Source organism: Danio rerio, chromosome 17, assembly GCF_049306965.1.
Source record: "Danio rerio strain Tuebingen ecotype United States chromosome 17, GRCz12tu, whole genome shotgun sequence".
Taxonomy (NCBI): domain Eukaryota; kingdom Metazoa; phylum Chordata; class Actinopteri; order Cypriniformes; family Danionidae; genus Danio; species Danio rerio.
In genome coordinates this window covers 56240912-56260368 of record NC_133192.1, presented here as the reverse complement: position 1 = coordinate 56260368, position 19457 = coordinate 56240912, and the positions used below count along the sequence as shown (strand labels likewise).

The window sequence follows — 19457 nt, the reverse complement described above, 5'->3', positions numbered from 1 at the left end:
TGAAATTAATGAATGCATAATAATCGTGATAACCGTGATTATTCCTCAGACTATAATCGCACAACCAAAATCTATAGTGGTTGCATCTCTAGTGATGACGTATTTAATTATGCATTATTAATACATATATTGTAAAGTGCTTGTAAAGTTAAAGAGATTATCCTGGAAAGTGCTTAAATTTGACTGAAAAAATGCTAATTGTGAAATATTATTAGTATTACTGGCGCCCTCTTGTGGTGTTTTCTTGCAGTGTGCGAATCTGGCACAGTGCCATTTACTCTCATCACCACACAGCAGTGGCTCCATCTATTGGACAGACACTGACTGATTCTGAGAAAGAAAGTGCTGGATCTTTATACTGTACTGGAGATACAGAAAACCTTAAAAAAGACACAATAATAATACAAACAAATCAAGGTAACATTTTAGAGCGAATCTAACACATAAACAACTTGCTAACAATGGCCCTTAGCTCTCTGCTAATTGCGCTAAAATGACAGATTTATAAACATTCATGTTTTTTTTACATTACATTCACTTGGTTTCTTTAAGTTGAATGTTAGTGATAATAGTAGTGTATCAGTAGTGACTCTTGTAAATCTTAGTGTAAATTAATCTTGCTAATGAAAGGCTATGAATAGCTCTGTTTAGAGGTGAGAAAACAGCTAATGCTAATGTAGCCTGACTGAATGATATTTAGTGAATTACTCTTCATTGTATCCCACAGCTCTAGTTATTATAAGTCAATCCTGACAAAGACTCAAATAGGTTACACAAACATTTTGTAATCACCATCAGTCCAGGGTTTCTTTTGACATAATCCGCAGAAAGAGAGAGAGAGAGCTGAAAGACCAGCAGTGAGGGTTATTTGCAGATAAATATAACTATACTTTCCTCCATGTCGCAAACAATCTTCAGAAATGTTTAATGGCTTTCATGTGGAAAAATCCTGTATAATATTGGGATTTTTTCAAAGTCGCTTTCATTTTATAAAAGCAATAAGTCTCCTTTTTTAAAAAAATTCCTGACGTTAAAATAGGACCCAAATCCCAGTGGTTTTGAGGCCCACTGCAACGTGATGTAGGAGTGTGGTTTTCCCCGCCTACCATTTGATTGACAGACGCCATGTTTCTATAATAACATCTATACACACGTCCACAGAACCTTTTCTGCAAATAAACTGGGATTCAAATATTTGCTACAACTCTCTGTGATTTTTTTTTTTTTACTTGATTAAATACGAGTTTAAAATGATTTTAAAACCGAACATGTTTGTAATAAAGACTAAACAAAATTGCTGTAATTCTTAACCGCTATAATCACCGCGGGCACATGGTGTCAGTAAACGTGTATATGAAGAGTTCAGATGCAAAAACCTTTAAATGCCGTCTAAAATTTCCATCGAAAATGAGCATTTGTTTTCAGCCTTCTTTGTTTATGTTGAGTTATTTCACTTTGAAAACCATGAAAAGAACTTATTCTTTGCCATAACATTGAAATTACTGAACCTAAACACTAGAGCCTGATAAAAAACTCATTTTAGAAGAAAATTCCAGACGGCATTTAGAGGTTTTTGCATCGGAACTCTCATGTATAAATCTGTATGCATGTATGTGTGTGTGTGTGTGTGTGCGTGCTTTTATATGTGACTCATCATGTCAGACAGGCTTGAATAAACACAAACATCAAATAAACTTACTTGGTGTTTTTGGGTGATGAGCTGAATTTCAGATTCATCAGTGTTACTCTTTATCACTGACTGCTGTTTATCTGATGTATTACATGATGAGAAGCAGACACACAATCGGAGCAGTGGGTGGGGAGAAGCAGCTCATTTGCATTTAAAGCCACAGGCTACAAAAACAGCTACACCATACTCAGACAGCCAAATGGGCAGATTCTGGAGGCTATAGTAAATTATCTGATGGGTATTTTAAACTGAAATTTTACAGATGCATTCTGGAGACACCAAAGGCTTGTGGTACATCTTGTAAAAGGGGTAAAATGCTCTTTAATTCTAATGCAAGAACTGACAAATAATGCATTTAATCAATATTTCATAAACCGCATTTGAATATTACCAGTATTTAATTTAAATAATTGTATTAAAGTTTCTTGAACTTGACTGATTCAGAAAACTTCACATTCAAAACATAATCATTGACATTTTATGATATTTTAATGTAAATATTTTGTAAAAAACTGTACGTATATGTGAAATGTTAAGTGCAGGAAGGACTTTCATGACACTATATATCCCGGGGTGTGAATTACAAAGGTGCTCGATTTAAAGCGATTAGTGATTTATAAAGTCTCTGAAAGTCCTAGAATTTGGTGTCCATGAAAGAGTGGGAACCCTGGTTCTCCCAATAATGAAAATTCTGTCATCATTTGCTCATCCTTCACTTGTCACAAACCTGTTTTCATTTCTTTTTTTTATGTTGAACACTAAATAAGATCTTTTGAAAAATGTTGGAATCCTGTAACCATTGACTTCCATAGTATTTGTTTTTTCCTGATTACTGATTTATAGTTTTTGAACCACCTGAGGGTGAGACATTTTGTTTTTGTTGTTGTCTTCATGCAGAAGGATGAAGAAGAAGAGCGGAGGAAAAGAAGACGAGAGAAAAACAAAGTGGCGGCAGCAAGATGTCGAAACAAAAAGAAAGAGCGGACCGAGTATCTACAGAAGGTAAGTCCAGGTAAAAGTCTTTGTAGTAAGTCAACATGTAGAGTAGTCAACATTTGAGAAGTGGATCCTCACCCTTTATCAAAGTTGTCCTGAAACTATTGAACAACACCCATTATTGTCCTAGGACTATTTTGAAAATACATTTTTGATTCACTTCGAATGTTGCCTTGACCCAGCTAATCACGATCCTCCAATCAAAATTAGCCTAAATCTTTTTTCTAAATGTCCTACTCTCAGGAAGTTCACCTTAGCCTCAGCAGCGGGGGAGTTTTGAGATCGACCTGAGCTCAGTCTCCCCTCGCCCTGCGAAAGGGAGGGAGCCCTGGGCACGATGATCCCTTGAGCTCAGGGCTCCCGGGACAGCATGCCAAACAAGCTATGTATAAATTATGAGCTAAATGTGAACTCTTGATACTTATTTAATAAACGACCACAACAACATGTTATTTATCAGTGTTCTATGAGTTACTGTTATTATTTTCCTGATAAAAAGTATGTAATGTCACTGCTTGTTAGAATGCCGTTATCCGTTATAACTGTGGTTAAATGACCTAAGCTGCATCCGAAATCGCATACCATATAGTAGGCTTAAAACAGCTTGTGAGCTGAGTAGTATGTCTGAATTCATCAAATTCGAAAAACAGTATGTGAGAAGTACCCGGATGACCTACTCCATCGCGGTGCACCGAAAAAACAATTATTTTGACACCTCTAAGGTATACTGTTACTTCCGCCCCCGATCACTCCTGCTATACACTCTGTTTACCCGCTGTCTGCTAAGAACCGTTGTCTTCTCGACTGACTGTTCCTGCTGAATTAAGAGAGAAGACCCGAACGCTCTCTCTCAAACCGTACCAAAATCGTGACCCTAAAACCATGATACATACCGAACTGTGAGTAGATTCAACTGTTGCACCCCTCATACCCACTTGAGTAGTAGGCGATTTCGGACACAGCCAAAGTACTCCTTTACTTTATCAGTGAAAATTAATTGAATTACAGTAAGTAGTTGCTTTGCACCTAATTACACCGTACACTGGTACTAATGCATCCTCAACTCTCCCGCTGAAGGAGTCTGAGCGTCTGGAGATGATGAACTCGGAGCTGAAAGCACAGATCGAGGAGCTGAAGCACGAGCGGCAGCAGCTCATACTGATGCTCAATCGCCACCGGCCCACCTGCATCGTGAGGACGGACAGCATCAAGACCCCCGAGAAAGAGGCCAATCCGCTTCTGGAGCAGGCTGAGGCCAAATGAGGAGAACCACACATTTCACATCACTGTTTACAGGTTAGCTCGTCTCCGGCTAGCTCAAGCACTTGGCTCGAAGCACTTGGACATTTTAGGCAAGAGCGAATGGCGTCCTCTGACCTGTGAGGTTGGAGATCTGAGACTCCACAAAACAAAAACATAGCGACGGATGGCCTTGTCAAACTGAGGCTGTGTGTTGGCAGTTACAGAACTTTTCAGGAGGGTTGAAAGTTTTTTTTAATGTGTGTGTGTGTGTGTGTGTGTGTGTGTGTGTGTGTGTGTGTGTGTGTGTGTGTGTGTGTGTGTGGTCATGAAGTGCCTTATGTTTGTTAGTCCATTTCAATTTCGGAAAGAGTCGTCTAAAGCCCTGCTCACACTGTGCAATTTCAGACATGATTATGTTGTCAGAGACAAACTTGGGAAAAGTTTCCTGTAATCCTAGGCTAAAATCTGTGGTCTTGGTTTGACATGTTCACTGACTGCCGCTTTAATGGCCGTTGAGATCAGATTTTCCCTCTGATGAAGTTCTGGCAGTTTCAGAAGGTTTCCTGCAGTGTGATTCAACTGCGACGAACTTGAAACCAACAACCAGTAGGAGCACAAAATCTGTGGAGGCAATCAGCAAAATAGTTTTTTTTTTCTGGTTTAATTATTATAGCAAATTAGTTGATTCAGTTGGTTTATGTTTACCTGGAGATATCACATCAGAACCTGGTTTAGTAAAAGTTCCACGGATGGATGACGTCAAATTCTGGGTGTTCTCTTTAATGCCCGTGCTTGCATTCCAGTCCAATTTTTTTTGCCCTTCTCTTGCTAACTTCCCTCCATCTCAAACTCTCAGATGTATGATCACGCCACAAAAGTGTCCACTACTGACGGAGCATCTGAATGGGGTTCAATCAAATGCCCTTAACCAGGGGTGCCCAATCCTGTTAGGTAGTTCCCGAGTGCTCAAGGGTTCCCAAGTGTTAATAATTCCCGAGTGCTCAAGGGGTTTAGGGCAGTGGTGCCCAATCCTGTTCCTGGAGATCTACTTTCCTGCAGAGTTCAGCTCCAACTCCAAAAACAACTAAGCCAACTAAGTAGGACCTGAAGGAGCACTTGGTAATTAAAGACAGGTGTGCTTGATCAAGGTTGAGGCTGAACTCTGCAGGAAGGTGGATCTCCAGGAACAGGATTGGCCACCCTAAACCCCTTAAGCATTTGGGAACTACATTGTTGTGACGTTACAATTGCATTGCATTCTGGGACATATAGGTGCTGGAGTGGACATATAACGCCGACTCGCTCCCTTGGTTAAAATCGAGGGTAAGTCCGTGTAAACTTCCATTGTTTGCTTGATAAAGTGGAACACACTCCAAAGTGGCGGCAGAGATTCCCTTGAGGGAACAAGGGAAGGGAAAGTCTGTGTCTAACTTGTGCCCTAACTACATGCAACACAACAAGATTCCAACGACAAGTAATTTGGCAGTCTGCGCTAAAACGCGACACGACATGACAGAAACATTTAAATATCAGAGACTGCACTCCCAACCGAATGGGATATATCCTTATTAATACATACTTAACCAATAACTGATTTAACTGTATTGAAAGTTTATAGTCTGAGTGACTGATGTCGCAGGTTTGCACTAGTGTTGTCACGATACTGGAATTCGAAAAATTTTAAAAACATCCATTTCCTGCAAACCTTTGGGCGCTGTTGAACGCGTTCTTAAACAGCGCTGATATTCCATTGTGTCACATGCTCAACAGAAATGACTGTGATTGGCCGTGAAGGTCATCTGTTCACCAAACTCACCGCTGTTTACTGAGTGTAACCACAGATACAGGGACACTGGAGCGTTTCAAAGCTGCGATTCATCAGCAGATGGCTTATTTGTCAGCTCATAGACAAACAAGCTGATCGACGTGACTTTAAAACACTCCAGTGTCCCTGTATCTGTGTTTACATTCAGTAAACAGCAGTGAACTGATGACCTTTACTACCAATTTGGCTGACACCACACAACCTGACACGAAATGACAGAAACATTTAAATACCGGCTACTGCACTCCCAACCAAATGGGTTATAATCTAATTACATATTTATCCTGTTGAACGTTATAAAAAGTGCACCGTCTAAGTGACTGAGCCAAAGGTTTTAACTTTCAGACTCACCGCTGTTTACTGAGTGCAAACACAGATACCGGGACACTGGAGCTTTTCAAAGCCGCAATTCATGAGCAGATCGCTTATTTGTCAACTCATAGACAAACAAGCTGATCGACGTGACTTTAAAACACTCCAGTGTAAACAGCGGTGAGTTTAGTGAACTGATGACCTTTACGAGCAATCACAGTCATTTCTGTTGAGCATGTGAACACAATGGCAATTCGGCGCTGTTTAAGAATGTGTGTTACCCCGCCGGTCCTGCACGACCCAACCTACTCTGAGCTGGGATCGATCCGGCGACTTTCCGCTTGGGAGTCGGTTGCTCTAACAAGGAGGCTAAAGACCATGGTCTCTAGCGTCTGTTGCCAGAGCACCTTTAGAGGTCAGAGGAGTGTGGTTTACCTGCACAGCACTTACTAGCTGGCCTCCGTTACACTCACCCCCTAAACCTCACTCCGATGCGGGTCACGGCACCAATGTAACCCCGCCAGTCCTACAACCACCCAACCTGCTCCGAGCTGGGATCGATCCGGCGACATTCCGCATGGTAGTCGGTTACTCTAACAAGGAGGCTAAAGACCATGGCCTCTAGCGTCTGTCGCCAAAGCACCTTTAGAGGTCAGAGGAGTGTGGTTTACCTGCACAGTACTTACTAGCTGGCCTCTGTTACACTCACCTCCCTAAACCTCACTCCCATCCGGGTCACGGCACCAATGTAACCCCGCTAGTCCTACAACCACCCAACCTGCTCCGAGCTGGGATCGATCCGGCGACATTCCGCATGGTAGTTGGTTACTCTAACAAGGAGGCTAAAGACCATAGCCTCTACCGTCTGTTGCCAGAGCACCTTTAGAGGTCAGAGGAGTGAGGTTTACCTGCACAGTACTTACTAGCTGGCCTCCGTTACACTCACCCCCTAAACCTCACTCCGATGCGGGTCACGGCACCAATGTAACCCCGCCAGTCCTACAACCACCCAATTTGCTCCGAGCTGGTGACCTTCCGCATGGAAGTCAGGTACTCTACCAAGGAGGCTAAAGACCATGGTCTCTAGCGTCTGTCACCCGAGCACCTTTAGAGGTCAGAGGAGTAAGGTTTACCTGCACAGCACTTACTAGCTGGCCTCCGTTACATGCGCTGAACAGCACTCAAATGTTAGCGGGAAATCAACGTTTTTAAAATTCAGTACTGAATTCCTTTATTGTGATACCCTAGTTTGCACAATTTTGACTTTCGTTTTCAAACCTCAAACGTCTGCTAGTTATTTAATTTTCAAGATCTGAGTTGAACACTCTGCTGCTGCTTTCAGTAGTATAGTGATAAATGTCACATATATTGCTATTCAAACTCACATTGGTTGCATTTAACACTGAATGAAGCACATAATCAGTACCTGAGGGGATCATTGTCATAGAAGTTTATGCAGTTGCTTTGCTGTAGAAATAGAATTTCTAAAATAGAAATGTTGTGCGGTGTTGTACAGATGGTCAGGACAAAAACAAATTTTAACATGAAATAATACCTTTCATCACGTCATGTAGTTTGGCGTAGAAGTAGAGTGGAACAGTTTTGATTGTTGTTCAATCTGACAGCTGAGTTCCTACAATGTGAAATGGGAATCATCTTCGTGCGGTCAGACATGCTACAGTTGTATTGGATTATTAAAAATTGCACAGTTTGAGCTTTAGAGGCTGTTATGAATTCATGAAAACACTCATCGAATGGTTGGAGACAATTGTCGCGGCCTCACCGTGTTAACTGGAGGATTCTTCATGATTTATTTACCATTTGCTGCCTACATTTGCATTTTTTTTATTTTTGACGCAGGCGTCATGTATGCACATATGTATGAACTGTTTACATCTTGCCAATTTATTATAGTTATCTACTCTATAAATATATATAAATATATGATTTTTTTATACTTCCTGTACATGGACTTATCACTAGACGTGATACATTTTATGCAACGATTTCATAACCTCAATTTCTGTGACTTATTCAATTTGTTGTATAGCTGTGAAAACTGCAAGCAATTATTAAACAAGTGATTTTCAAATGTCATTTCTCAAAGCTTTATTGATTTAGATAACATGTAGCCAATTGCATTCCTACACTTTTGCTTAACATCCAACTCACTTTCAAATTTTATTTCACTTTTTGTCAAAACAAATAGAATTACACTGTGAAAAATGCAGGGTTAAACACTATTCATTAGGGATGTAACGGTATCAGAATTTCACGGTACGATAATACCTCGGTATGAATGGCACGATACAATATTTATTGAATAATTTACAGAAAAAACAAAACTAATGAAAAGACTCGAAAAAAGTGCCAAAAGTGTTTATTTACCTGATCACTGAACATATCAATGACATACAAATTAGCCGTCTATCTGTAAGTTTCGAAACAGGAACTTTAATTTTCCAATTTTAATAACAAAAAACTATTAAACCATGTAAAAAAAAAATAAAGTTTCAATTTAGTATTGTTGAAAACTCATCACATTCAACATTTAATCACTCACTCACTCAGATAGAGATGGGTTTTTTAAGGAAAATGATCATATAACTATAATCTGGTGAAAGCTGGGATCTCTGGGCATGTCCCCTGCAACAGAAAAACCCCTCTCATTTGGGACTGAGGTTTCTGGGACAGAGAGATATGATTTAGCCAAGGTTGACAGCAGTGGGTAACGTTGTGCATTGTCTTTCCACCACTTGAGAGGACAAGCCATGAGTGAGATAGAGGTCTCTTTAAGGTACAAGTCAATGTCTGCATCAATCTAACAAGTGTGCTGTGTTCTGCAGTCCCCATGACTGTTATTAGTCGTATTCCCCGACTTATATTTCACCACAGTCTGGCAGTGCCTGCATACTGTTTTTCTCTTTGTCTGTCACCTTTTCTCCTTTTTCGTATCTTTTTAGAAAGAAACTGAAATGCTTCCACACATCCGATTTAAAACCCGCTTTAGGTTCGATCATTTCCAGCTCTTTTTCTTCCCCGCTACTAGCAACACACTCCATTTCCGCATTACTGGATCTGTAGTGACAACAGACCGCAAAGGATGATGGCCACGCCTAGGCTGATGGGAATTGTAGTTCCCGCTACCTCCCGTTCGCTTCATTCGCCTGAGCAAACTTTTCTCAGAAATATAGTTTTATTGAGTCATGCGCCTACGGCAATATTGAAAAAAATTACTAATGCAGTATGACGGTATTTACAATATTGTTACATCCCTACTATTCATTCATGTTGTCCCAACTCAAATCGATTAAGTTAACACATTTAAGTGGATTGAATATAAAACAATGAAGTTGTTCTGACGTTAAACTTGAAGTTTACATTGTGCTATTCTGATGTTATTTATTAAAATTGCGAATATATATATCACTATTCTAACAATATTTTTGGGAATTGCAAATGTATATGAGGTTGTTCTAATGTTATAGATATAACTCTCAGAAGAAAAATCTAAATTCTGAGAAGAATCCTTCAACTTTATGCAAATGAAGAGCGACTTTCTTGAGCGACAGTCAGGAGGAGCACCAGTAGAACCCACTTGATCTTCTCTCAGCTCCTGCAGAAGTGAGTTATGTTCTCCGTGTTGTAGACCTACACAGACCTGCATTTGCAGCAGATCAGCGACAGACAGCTACAAAGTTGCTGCTAATGGGAATGAGGCATAAGGAAGTGAGTTTTTCTACCATCTAGTGGTTTAATGGAGAATAAAATCAAATGTGCCTTTAACCCTGTTGCATTTACTATTTTATACTGCAGGAAAACAGTGTACAGTGTGACTTTTGTAAGCCTGAACATCCATGAATCTCTCTGCTACAGTCTACATGTCACAAAGACTGGGCAACTAGGGTGGTGGTTCCCATTTTTAAGAAGGGGGTGCTCCAACTATATGGGGATCACACTCCTTAGCCTACCAGGGAAACTCTATGCTAGGGTAGAGGAGGATCCGGCTGATGGTTGAACCCTGGTTCCAGGAGGAACAATGTGGTTTTCATCTAGGCCGCGATACACTGGACCAGCTCTATACCCTCACCTGGGTGCTCGAGGGTTCATTGGAGTATGCCCAGCCAGTCCACATGTGTTTTGTGGACTTGGAAAAGGCATTCGACCGTGTCCCTCGTGGGATTCTGTGGAGGGTCCTCTGGGCTCAGAGGTGCTCTGTTATGGGCCATCTCGTCCCTGTATGAACATTGCCGGCAATGGGAACCAAACTCCTGCTCTAAGTCAGACTTGTTTCCAGTGCATGTTGGGCTCCGGCAGGGCTGCCCTGTCACCAATTCTATTCATAATTTTTATGGACAGAATTTCAAGGTGCAGCCTTGGGCTGGAGGGGGTCCGGCTCTCGATTTACCAGTCAATCTACATCTCTACTCTTACCTATGGTCATGAGCTCTGGGTCATGACCGAAAGGACAAGATCTCAAATACAAAGGGCTGAAATGAGTTTCCTTCGAAGGTTGGCAGGGCGCACCCTTATAGATAGGGTGAGGAGCTCTGTCACTCGGGAGCAGCTTGGAGGAAAGCAGCTGCTCCTCCAAATCGAGAAAAGTCAGGCTGAGGTGGCTTGGGCATCTGTTTCAGATGCATCCAGGATGCCTATCTAGGGAGATGTTCCAGGCATGTCCCACTGGGAGGAGACCTCGGGGAAGACCCAGAACACGCTAGAGGGACTATGTCTCTCGGTTGTCTGGGGAATGTCACGGGATCCCCCCAGGGGAGCTGGAGGAAGTGTCTCAGGAGAGGGAATTCTTTGGTTCTCTCCTCAGACTGCTGCCCCTGCAACCCGAGCACGGAAAAGCGGCAGAAAATGAAAGAATGAATGAGTCTACATGTCTAAAACTGCATCACAGCATTCAGTTTTCACAATGCAACAACAGTGACAGGATCATTTCTACTGTAGTACAGGCCCAGATTGGCTAATCGGGAGGACCGGGAGAATTCCCGGTGGGCCGGTCCTATTTGGCCGCGAGGGTTGGTATCCCTAGCTTCAGAATTCTTATGCTCTCAGCAGTCACACTTTTTAAATTTATTTATTTATTTACTTGACCACAGCCTTTTTATTCATTATTTTAGCGCAGCTCTACTCTTTTTATCTATTTTCTCGCAGCTCAGTGAGCAAGATGCAGCCTGCAGGTTATTGATGATATAAGTTTGATGAGTCACCACTCAATGAACAGCTGTTATGGTGCAGTGGATAACACGTTAGTTCACGACGCCGCAGACCCAGGTTCGATCCTCGTCTGAGTACTTTCTTTTTTTTTCATTTTTATAGTTGAGACATATAATACTGTTAGGGTTGTTGAACATTTGAAGTTCTAAAGCAGCTGTTTTCTCAAAAAAAAAAGACGTGATAGTGTCATTAGAAACTGATTTGGAAATGTCCTTATTTTAATATAGTCAGTCGTGATCTGAGGTGGGCCGGTCTGAGGCTTGAAACTCCAGGGCTGAAAAGGAGTCCCAATCCAGCCCTGCTGTAGCATATAAAGACAGACTCAACATTTTGGATTCTCTTTAATGTTTTAAACAACATATTCCTAGCACATGTTGGAAATGAAAAATGTCGCAGCTTCAAGTAAGTACAAACTCTCAAAAGGCAAACAAATAAAAAAAGAAACAGTCTTTGAGCTTGACGTGTTCGCAGATGCCTTTTCTCTGTGCTGCTGATGTACCATGCAGAATGAAAGCTCAGTGAAAGCACTTTACACCTCATTTAAGTTGACAGTATTTAATAAAACATTTGGTTATTTCATCATGTCTGACATGAATCATTCTGGAGCCATCTCTGTCTTTTGTTACAGCATTTTTTCCCCAACAGAATCTCGGAGCGCTTGAACTTCTCAACGTCTTAAAGCCTTTCTGTCGCTGAATGACAGTTTCTGTGGTATATACACGTTCATCTGGAGGCATTGCACTTAATCCCAGTCTAATACTGAACATATCTGGGAATAAAATTAAATCTTCCACAGTGATGAATAAAAACAGTCCTTCATGAGAACAACTGTCAACAAACACGGCTCAAAAAAGGCTCATTTTACAGGTTTCCTAGAGGTTAATAGTTCAATTAAATAATTTATGAATTCATTCAGCTGATCTCTTGTTGTGGCGGGAGCACTTTTAGCTTAGCTTAGCATAATGAATTAAAATCGGATTACATAGACACAACATAAATCCCGCTTTTAAATAATACGTCACCTATAGCTTTCGACATGAACCACGAATGTGTTCAAAATGGCATCAATTGTTTTCAAAGTGCACTGCAAAGAGAAAATAGCTAAAACTGTAAAACTGTAAAAATAGTTTAAAAGCAAATTACACCTAAGAGAGATGACCTTAATGCTTTAAAAAATCATTCCAACTTTGAATGTTAGAATGTTGTAAATGATTAGGGCATAAGGGGGATAAGTTGGAATAGAACACAGCCAGGAACTATGGTTCTAACTGTAGTTGCAAGCGTGACAGTTTGCGACAGTTTGCGAATGTTTTCGTTGGAACAACGAATTTGGGAAACGGCAAATCAACAAACTATGTTTTGTAACGACACAACTTGCGACATTAGTTGGCTAACGATGGTTTTTGAAAACGCACATCGGCAGTAACGCACCAAGAAGTTTGGTGTGAACAACGAAAAACAGGAAGAAGAAATCGTCATTCTCGCCATCATATGGATTTACTTGCATCAAATAGACACCAGCCTCACAGTTCTGTGAATGTCGGTGCCGTCAGCTACTGATCTGTGATTGGTAAATGTAGCTTGTGTGGACGCTACTGCGCTACTTGACTAATAAAAAATAGCTTTGCTACCGAAAAGCTATTTGATTTAGAAAGTACTGATGCTACCGCCACGCTACTGAGAAATGTAGTTAAGCTAGCACTGACCAGCACTGCACAAATGTAACCAGGTGCTAGCCCGTGCACTTTGAAGGTTAAAATACTGCTAGGAACTATACTTTCATTCTGGCGTAATTGTCAAGAAACTCTGCTGCCGTACCATGACCAAGTATGAATATACACAGTTGCACTCCATCAGATAACGCAACAGAATTACTACGATTTGATGTATTCAGCCAATGTTTAAAAAGTTAAATGATCACTCTTTCAAAAAAACAAAACAAATGCTAATGGTCTAACCCGATTCAATTCATTATGCTAAGCTAAGCTAATAATGGCTCCACCAGAACAAGAAATCAACTGAATGGATTCAAAAATGGTCAACTTTAACTTTAAAACAAGCCTTTAAAAAAAAACAAGAAATAGTGGAGAGTTCCTTTAAAGCCTACACCGCTATAAACCACAGTCTTCATGGGAATATTTACAAGTTATGGGTCTAAAAGGTAGTAAAAGGCATTTATATACAACTTTTCTCTGGTTTTTGTTGATACCTCAACGCAACATTCTGGAAAAGTAAAGCAACCCAAGATGTCACAAAGCAGCCGACCCATGCCACGTGAAGTCAATGGCCGTGCCCAAAAACACTTTCGTTGCGAAGCCGACTTACAATTGGCAGGCGAAAATCTTCTTTTCCACAACAAAACAGCGAGGTCAGACGTTTGGACATGGCCATGTTGGATTCCTTCCAGAGCAGCACCTTCAACTAAAACAGTGTGCAAACGTTTTTCCTCGAGCTCAGCAACCTCACTAAACTCCTCCCCTTTCCCCGCCCCTGTGAGCTCTCAGAGTCAGGTGACCAGCTGGGGCTCCCAGGATTGGCTGGCCACCTGGGGGCGGCACTGAGCGATGGCTGGAGGCCCTGAGGGAGGCTGACTGTCTAGACACAAGCCGCTGATCATGTGCTGAAGTGCCGGACCTCGAGGCTTCCATTTCTACAAGCAAACACACCAGGATTAAAAACATTTACATCACACCATTATTTAAACAGATATTGGAGGCAGCAATTTTTTACTGATGAATTACAGAATGGGGTCTTTTTACAGAACAACAAGCAAACAAACCCACATGGAAATAAAACTATAGTAATTTTATAGTGTAAGAGTTTTTGATCTATACATATTCTTTGTTAATATGTTCTAGCATGCTGGTATTGTTACTGATATAGTGAAACTGTAATACATTTGAATAAGCAGGACAGGCTTTTACAGAGTATAGGCACTAAACGTTTACCCAGATTACCTCAGAAGAACAAACTCTGTTGGAAAGATGAGAAAACTCAGAAACTCATTGTGAGAATGGAGATGTCTGCATATTTAATAAAATTGCTTAAAACGCCTTAATATTTTAGAGCAGTGGTCTCCAACCTTGTTATAACTGCGGACCGCTTGACAATTTTACTGTGGACCGGTGTGGGTGTTTCGTAGGTTGCTAGACAACCATCAACTGTTTTCTCAGAGGATGACAAGCTGACAAAACATTGCTGCAACTCTGATACAACTTTTATTTGTGGAGAAAATGACAAAGCGCTGCAGTCCCTGCTGAAAAATCCAGCTTAAACCAGCCTAGGCTGGTTGGCTGGTTTTGGCTGGTTGACCAGGCTGGTTTTAGAGGGGTTTTGGCCATTTGCAGGCTGGTTTCCAGCCATTTCCAGCCTGGTCTTAGCTGGTCAGGCTGGAAAATTACCAGCCAAATCCAGCTAAAACCAGCTTGGTTTAAGCTGGTTTTGGCTGGACTCACAGCTTGGCTAGGCTGGTCAAGCTGGTTTTAGCTGGACATCTCCAAGCCTGACCAGCTAAGACCAGGCTGGAAATGGCTGGAAACCAGCCTGGAAGTGGCCAAAACCCCTCTAAGACCAGCCTGGTCGACCAGCTAAAACCAGCCAACCAGCCTAGGCTGGTTTAAGCTGGATTTTTCAGCAGGGGTGTTTGGGTGTTCTGTGTTTGTCTGAGATAATTAGTCTACTGAAATGTGTATATTCCATACAAGCTGAAGCTGATCGGTCAGTTGTTGGCACATGACTCGTGATACGCTCCCGGTATTCATTCAACTGTGTGCATCTGGTTGGAGCAGGAAGGGGAGGGGGTCCCTGCTAAAAAAAACAGCTTAAACCAGACTAGGCTGGTTGGCTGGTTTTAGCTGGTCGACCAGGCTGGTTTTAGAGGGGTTTTGGCCACTTCCCGGCTGGTTTCCAGCCATTTCCAGCCTGGTCTTAGCTGGTCAGGCTGGGAGATGTCCAGCTAAAACCAGCTTGACCAGCCTAGCCAAGCTGGGAGCCCAGCCAAAACCAGCTATGTCCAGCTTAAACCAGGCTGGTCAAGCTGGTTTTAGCTGGATTTAGCTGGTCATTTTCCAGCCTGACCAGCTAAGACCAGGCCGGAAATGGCTGGAAACCAGCCTGGAAATAGCCAAAACCCCTCTAAAACCAGGCTGGTCAACCAGCTAAAAAACCAGCCTAGGCAGGTTTAAGCTGGATTTTTCAGCAGGGCGAGTATCTGAAGACCGGGGGGTTTTAAAGCGAGTGCTTAAATGTTTGTGTCCATTAGAAAAACATTTTTAAAAAAGCATCTCTCATCGTGAAAAGCACATTCAGTGTGATCGTCCCCTTATCAAAACTCTTTGGTCTAATCTGATTCAATGATCTATACTAAGCTAAGCTAAATGTGCAACTGCCAGACCTGGAAATTGACTAAATGGATTTAAAAATGGTAAAACTCATTTGTTTAAATCTACTTTCAATAAAATTGGTGATAGTTCCTTTAAGATTTGGGATATAAAACTTAAAATGAACAAAAACAAGATATAGCGATAACAAAAAAATAAGTCAGGCACAGCTAATCATATGTCTGAACTGATCTGATCCCTAAACAACCGCCCTAGTTCAAATCTTCCATTATTTATGTTATTTTCAGCCATACAAGTCTTGATTCCCAAGGTACTCTTTAAAGCTCTCGTCATCATGTGCAAAGACTGCAGCGGTAAATCTCCTCTATATAGAATCTGATCTGTTTGTTAAGGATGTTGTTTTGATTTCTGGAGTTATCCTAAATCAGCCGAACACGAAGGAGTGGATGGGAGCGGAGGTCATACCATTGAAACATGGAGGGGAAAAAAGATAAAAGCCAGTCCAACTGAGCCAGCTAAGCTTGTAAGTGGAATCATATGCAGTGGGCTTATGGGAAGAAATGCGTTTGCGGCTGATAGCTTTGAGCTGCAAATAGATGGAGGAAGAGTTATAAAGCAAAGTGTAAAAGAAAACTGCAGCTTTTATGAGGGGTAACATTTAGGCTACGTCGACACTAATCGACAGGTAAAAACGCTCCATGTCCACAATGTTGTTTTCAATTCTTCCATCATCCACACTAAAATGACTGAAAACGCTTTCGTTCATGTACTACGCACAGACAAGAGACTCTTCTACCCGCGTCATATCCGCCTGCTGCTTATTTACTTTACATCTCTATGAAATGTCATGGCAAAATGTCGCTTATTTAATTTTGTCTCTTTAAAACGTTGCAGCAAAATGACACAACTTTATCCACTTTTCATTCAAAAAGATAGTGGCGAGGGGGCGAGGCTGACGGCCGTGGGAACAAAATCCCGCGGAAGGAGCTCTGGACTATAAGAGGAGGAATGATAGCAGAGGAGGACGAGAGAGGACCGTGCCCGGACATATTGCTTTACTTTTGCTTTCAGCTTGACGGCAGTCTCCATGAGGAGCTGTGTCTTTTTGTTTTATTTACTCCTTAAAAACGTATTTAAAGTTCGTAGGTTCTCCGCCTCCTCCTTCCCGGTGGCCAAGTAGCCGTAAACGTCATTACAGTGGTGCCAAAAACTGGGAATAAGTGGGACACTTTGTCCAGTTCCCTTCGCCGCTGAAAGGACGGGCAAGTGTTCTGGAGTTAACCCGAGTGGGGGAGAAACCCGTTCGTCTGCCCAGAGTGTTGGGGTGGCCCGAGGCTGGCGAGGAAAGGATCTGCCTGCTACCGGCTCCCAGCATGGGAAGGACGCGGGGCTCACCACCGGAAAGGAAAGTGCTGAAGGGAGCCATCCCAAAGAGGCTGGGGGAGTCACTGCGATTCACCATGATGCCAAAGCCTGCTTTTACCACCGAAGCGGGAGCGGAGCAGGAGACCAGGAATGCTGGTGCCAAGAGAACCACCGCCAGACACCAGAAGACGGACTGGTGGACAGATTCCTCCACATGGCTCACAACACGTCATCAGATCTCTCAGCTGGTGGAGGACCGAGTAGCAGCTTGTCTGGAGAACCGAGCCCCCATTTTTTTGCCTCTCTCCCCTCTCAGTCTTTCCTCCTTTTTTCCATCTTCTTTTCTCTCGGCCAGTCTCATAGGTCTCAAGTGCTGTGGCACTAAACCCCCCCGGAGTAAGCACAGCCATGGGGTACCCCCGGCCTGTGATGGGAGATGGGGGTATGTGGCAAGGGGACAGGGCCAAGAGTTGTGGGAATGAAACAAAACAGAAGGAGCTCTGGACTATAAAAGGAGGAACGATGGCAGAGGAGGACGAGAGAGGACCAGGCCCGGACATATTGTTTCACTTTTGCTTTCAGTTTGACGGCAGTTTCCATGAAGAGCTGTGTCCATTTGTTTTATTTATTCATTAAAAACGTATTAAAAGTTTGTCGGTTCCCTGCTCCCTTCTTCCCGGTGGCCAGGTGGCCGTAAACGTCATTACAGTGGTGCTGAAATCCGGGAGTAAGTGGGACACTTTGTCCAGTTGCCCTCACCGCTGAAAGGGCGGGCAAGTGTTCTGGAGTTAATCCGAGTGGGGGAGAAACCTGTTTGTCTGCCGTGAGTGTTGGGGTGGCCTGAGGCTGGTGAGGAAAGGATCTGCCTGCTGCTGGCTCCCAGCATGGGAGGGACGCGGGGCTCACCACCGGAAGGGAAAGTGCCTGAAGGGACCCATCCCAAAGAGGCCAGGGGAGTCACTTCAATTCACCATGATGCAAAAGCCTGCTTCCATCCACCGAAGAGGGAGCGGAGCAGGAGACCAAGAATGCCGCCAGCCAAGAGAACCGCCGGCAGACACCAGAAGACGGACTAGTGGACAGATTCCTCCACAGGGCTCCCAACACGTCATCAGATCTCTCAGCTGGTGGAGGACCGAGTGGCAGCGTGTCTTGAGAACCAAGCCCCAATTTTCGTCTGTTCGTCTGCCTAGAGTGTTGGGGTGGCCCGAGGCTGGCGAGGAAAGGATCTGCCTGTTGCCGGCTCCCTGCATGGGAAGGACTCACCACCAGAAAAGGAAAGTGCTGAAGGGAGCCATCCCAAAGAAGCTGGGGGAGTCACCGCGATTCGCCATGATGCCAAAGCCTGCTTCCATCCACCGAAGCGGGAGCGGAGCAGGAGACCAGGAATGCCGCCAAATGTCCGTTTGTTTTATTTATGTATTAAAAACTGTTGAAAAGTTTGTCGGTTCTCCGCCTCCTTCTTCCCGGTGGCCAGGTGGCCGTAAACTTCATTACAGATCTGTTTTCGTTACCTAAAAAAATGCTGTCTCAGTGTGGAGGGAAGGCCCAAATGGAGGGAAGAATATGTGTTTTAGTGTGGACATGGCCTTAATCTTCAGCTTGAAACGTTCAGTGAACGTTTGAGCTCAAATTGCTCAGTTGTCAAACATACATGTGATTGGTTTTTGTATAGGTTGACAAAACTCTAGCTGTTCGTGGGTCAGTAATGTGTTTACGCACCTGTCTGGACTCTTTGATGTTGCAGGGCTCTAGTCTGACCTTGGACCCTGCGGTGAAGGCTGTGATGGCCAAACACAGGTCATGTTGACGGATCTGAGGCTCAATCAGGGTCCACTTCTGCAAAAGAGAACAGACACATCATTGGGTAATGCATAATGATAATTAATTGTGTAGAAATATCTTGGTGATTCTACAATTGAAGGAACATTTTGAGTCCCCAAAATAAAGCTTCTGTTACGTTTCAAAAACCAAACCATTTTCAAAAATAAAACTCAAGTTACTTCTAAAAATAAGGTGTTTATGTGTATTTATGGAGATTTTGTATTTAAAGGGTCACGAAACACCAAAACACATGTTTTGAGCTGTTGACAGTGGTATATGTGTCCCACACTGCTAAAAACACTATTAGGACGCCTATATTTCACTAAAAAGTGTAAATTGGTTGTTTTTGCGTTATTTCAAGCAAATCCGTACTTCCGGTTTGAAACGAATTTTTGAAGCTGCGTCACGGTCATGACATAATAGCGTGTATTCCAGCGTGCAGACTGGACGCCTGTGCCAGAGTGAGTCTTATTACGTCTTACAGTGTGCTACATTAATGCATGAGTAAGGCTTGGTTCAAACCAATCAGCGCGCTCTATTGTGCAGCCTCATTAATATTCATTACTGTCAGAGTGTTTACACGACAGAGACGCCACATTGTGTTGGCAAAACAAGCGTGAAGTGTTGCTTTTATAGT

The 19457-nt window shown here is 42.7% G+C and overlaps 2 protein-coding genes across 7 annotated transcripts in view; one reads left to right on the top strand and one right to left on the bottom strand.

The window, feature by feature from the left end:
* jdp2a (Jun dimerization protein 2a) overlaps positions 1-11881 on the top strand; it is a 32413-nt gene extending 20532 nt beyond the window's left edge. For 2 of the 6 annotated variants that reach the window (XR_012392944.1, XR_012392945.1), the window contains exons 3-6: positions 2588-2692; positions 3764-3982; positions 9554-9794; positions 9882-11881. Coding sequence is in view for 4 of the 6 variants with exons in the window: in XM_073927703.1 (XP_073783804.1) it covers positions 2588-2692; positions 3764-3949 (291 nt within the window). In the remaining 2 variants the exon portion in view is untranslated. Of the gene's footprint in view, positions 1-2587; positions 2703-3763; positions 8162-9553 lie in introns of those variants that run through there. The other 4 variants (XM_005158934.6, XM_068214697.2, XM_073927703.1 and 1 more) reach the window with 3 other exon arrangements.
* galnt16 (UDP-N-acetyl-alpha-D-galactosamine:polypeptide N-acetylgalactosaminyltransferase 16) overlaps positions 11616-19457 on the bottom strand; it is a 60741-nt gene continuing 52899 nt past the window's right edge. The window contains exons 14-15 of the mRNA XM_001339713.9: positions 18719-18835; positions 11616-13941 (exon numbers count right to left, since the gene is read on the bottom strand). Of these exons, the coding sequence (XP_001339749.3) occupies positions 13798-13941; positions 18719-18835 (261 nt within the window). The 3' untranslated portion in view covers positions 11616-13797. The remainder of the gene's footprint in view (positions 13942-18718; positions 18836-19457) is intronic.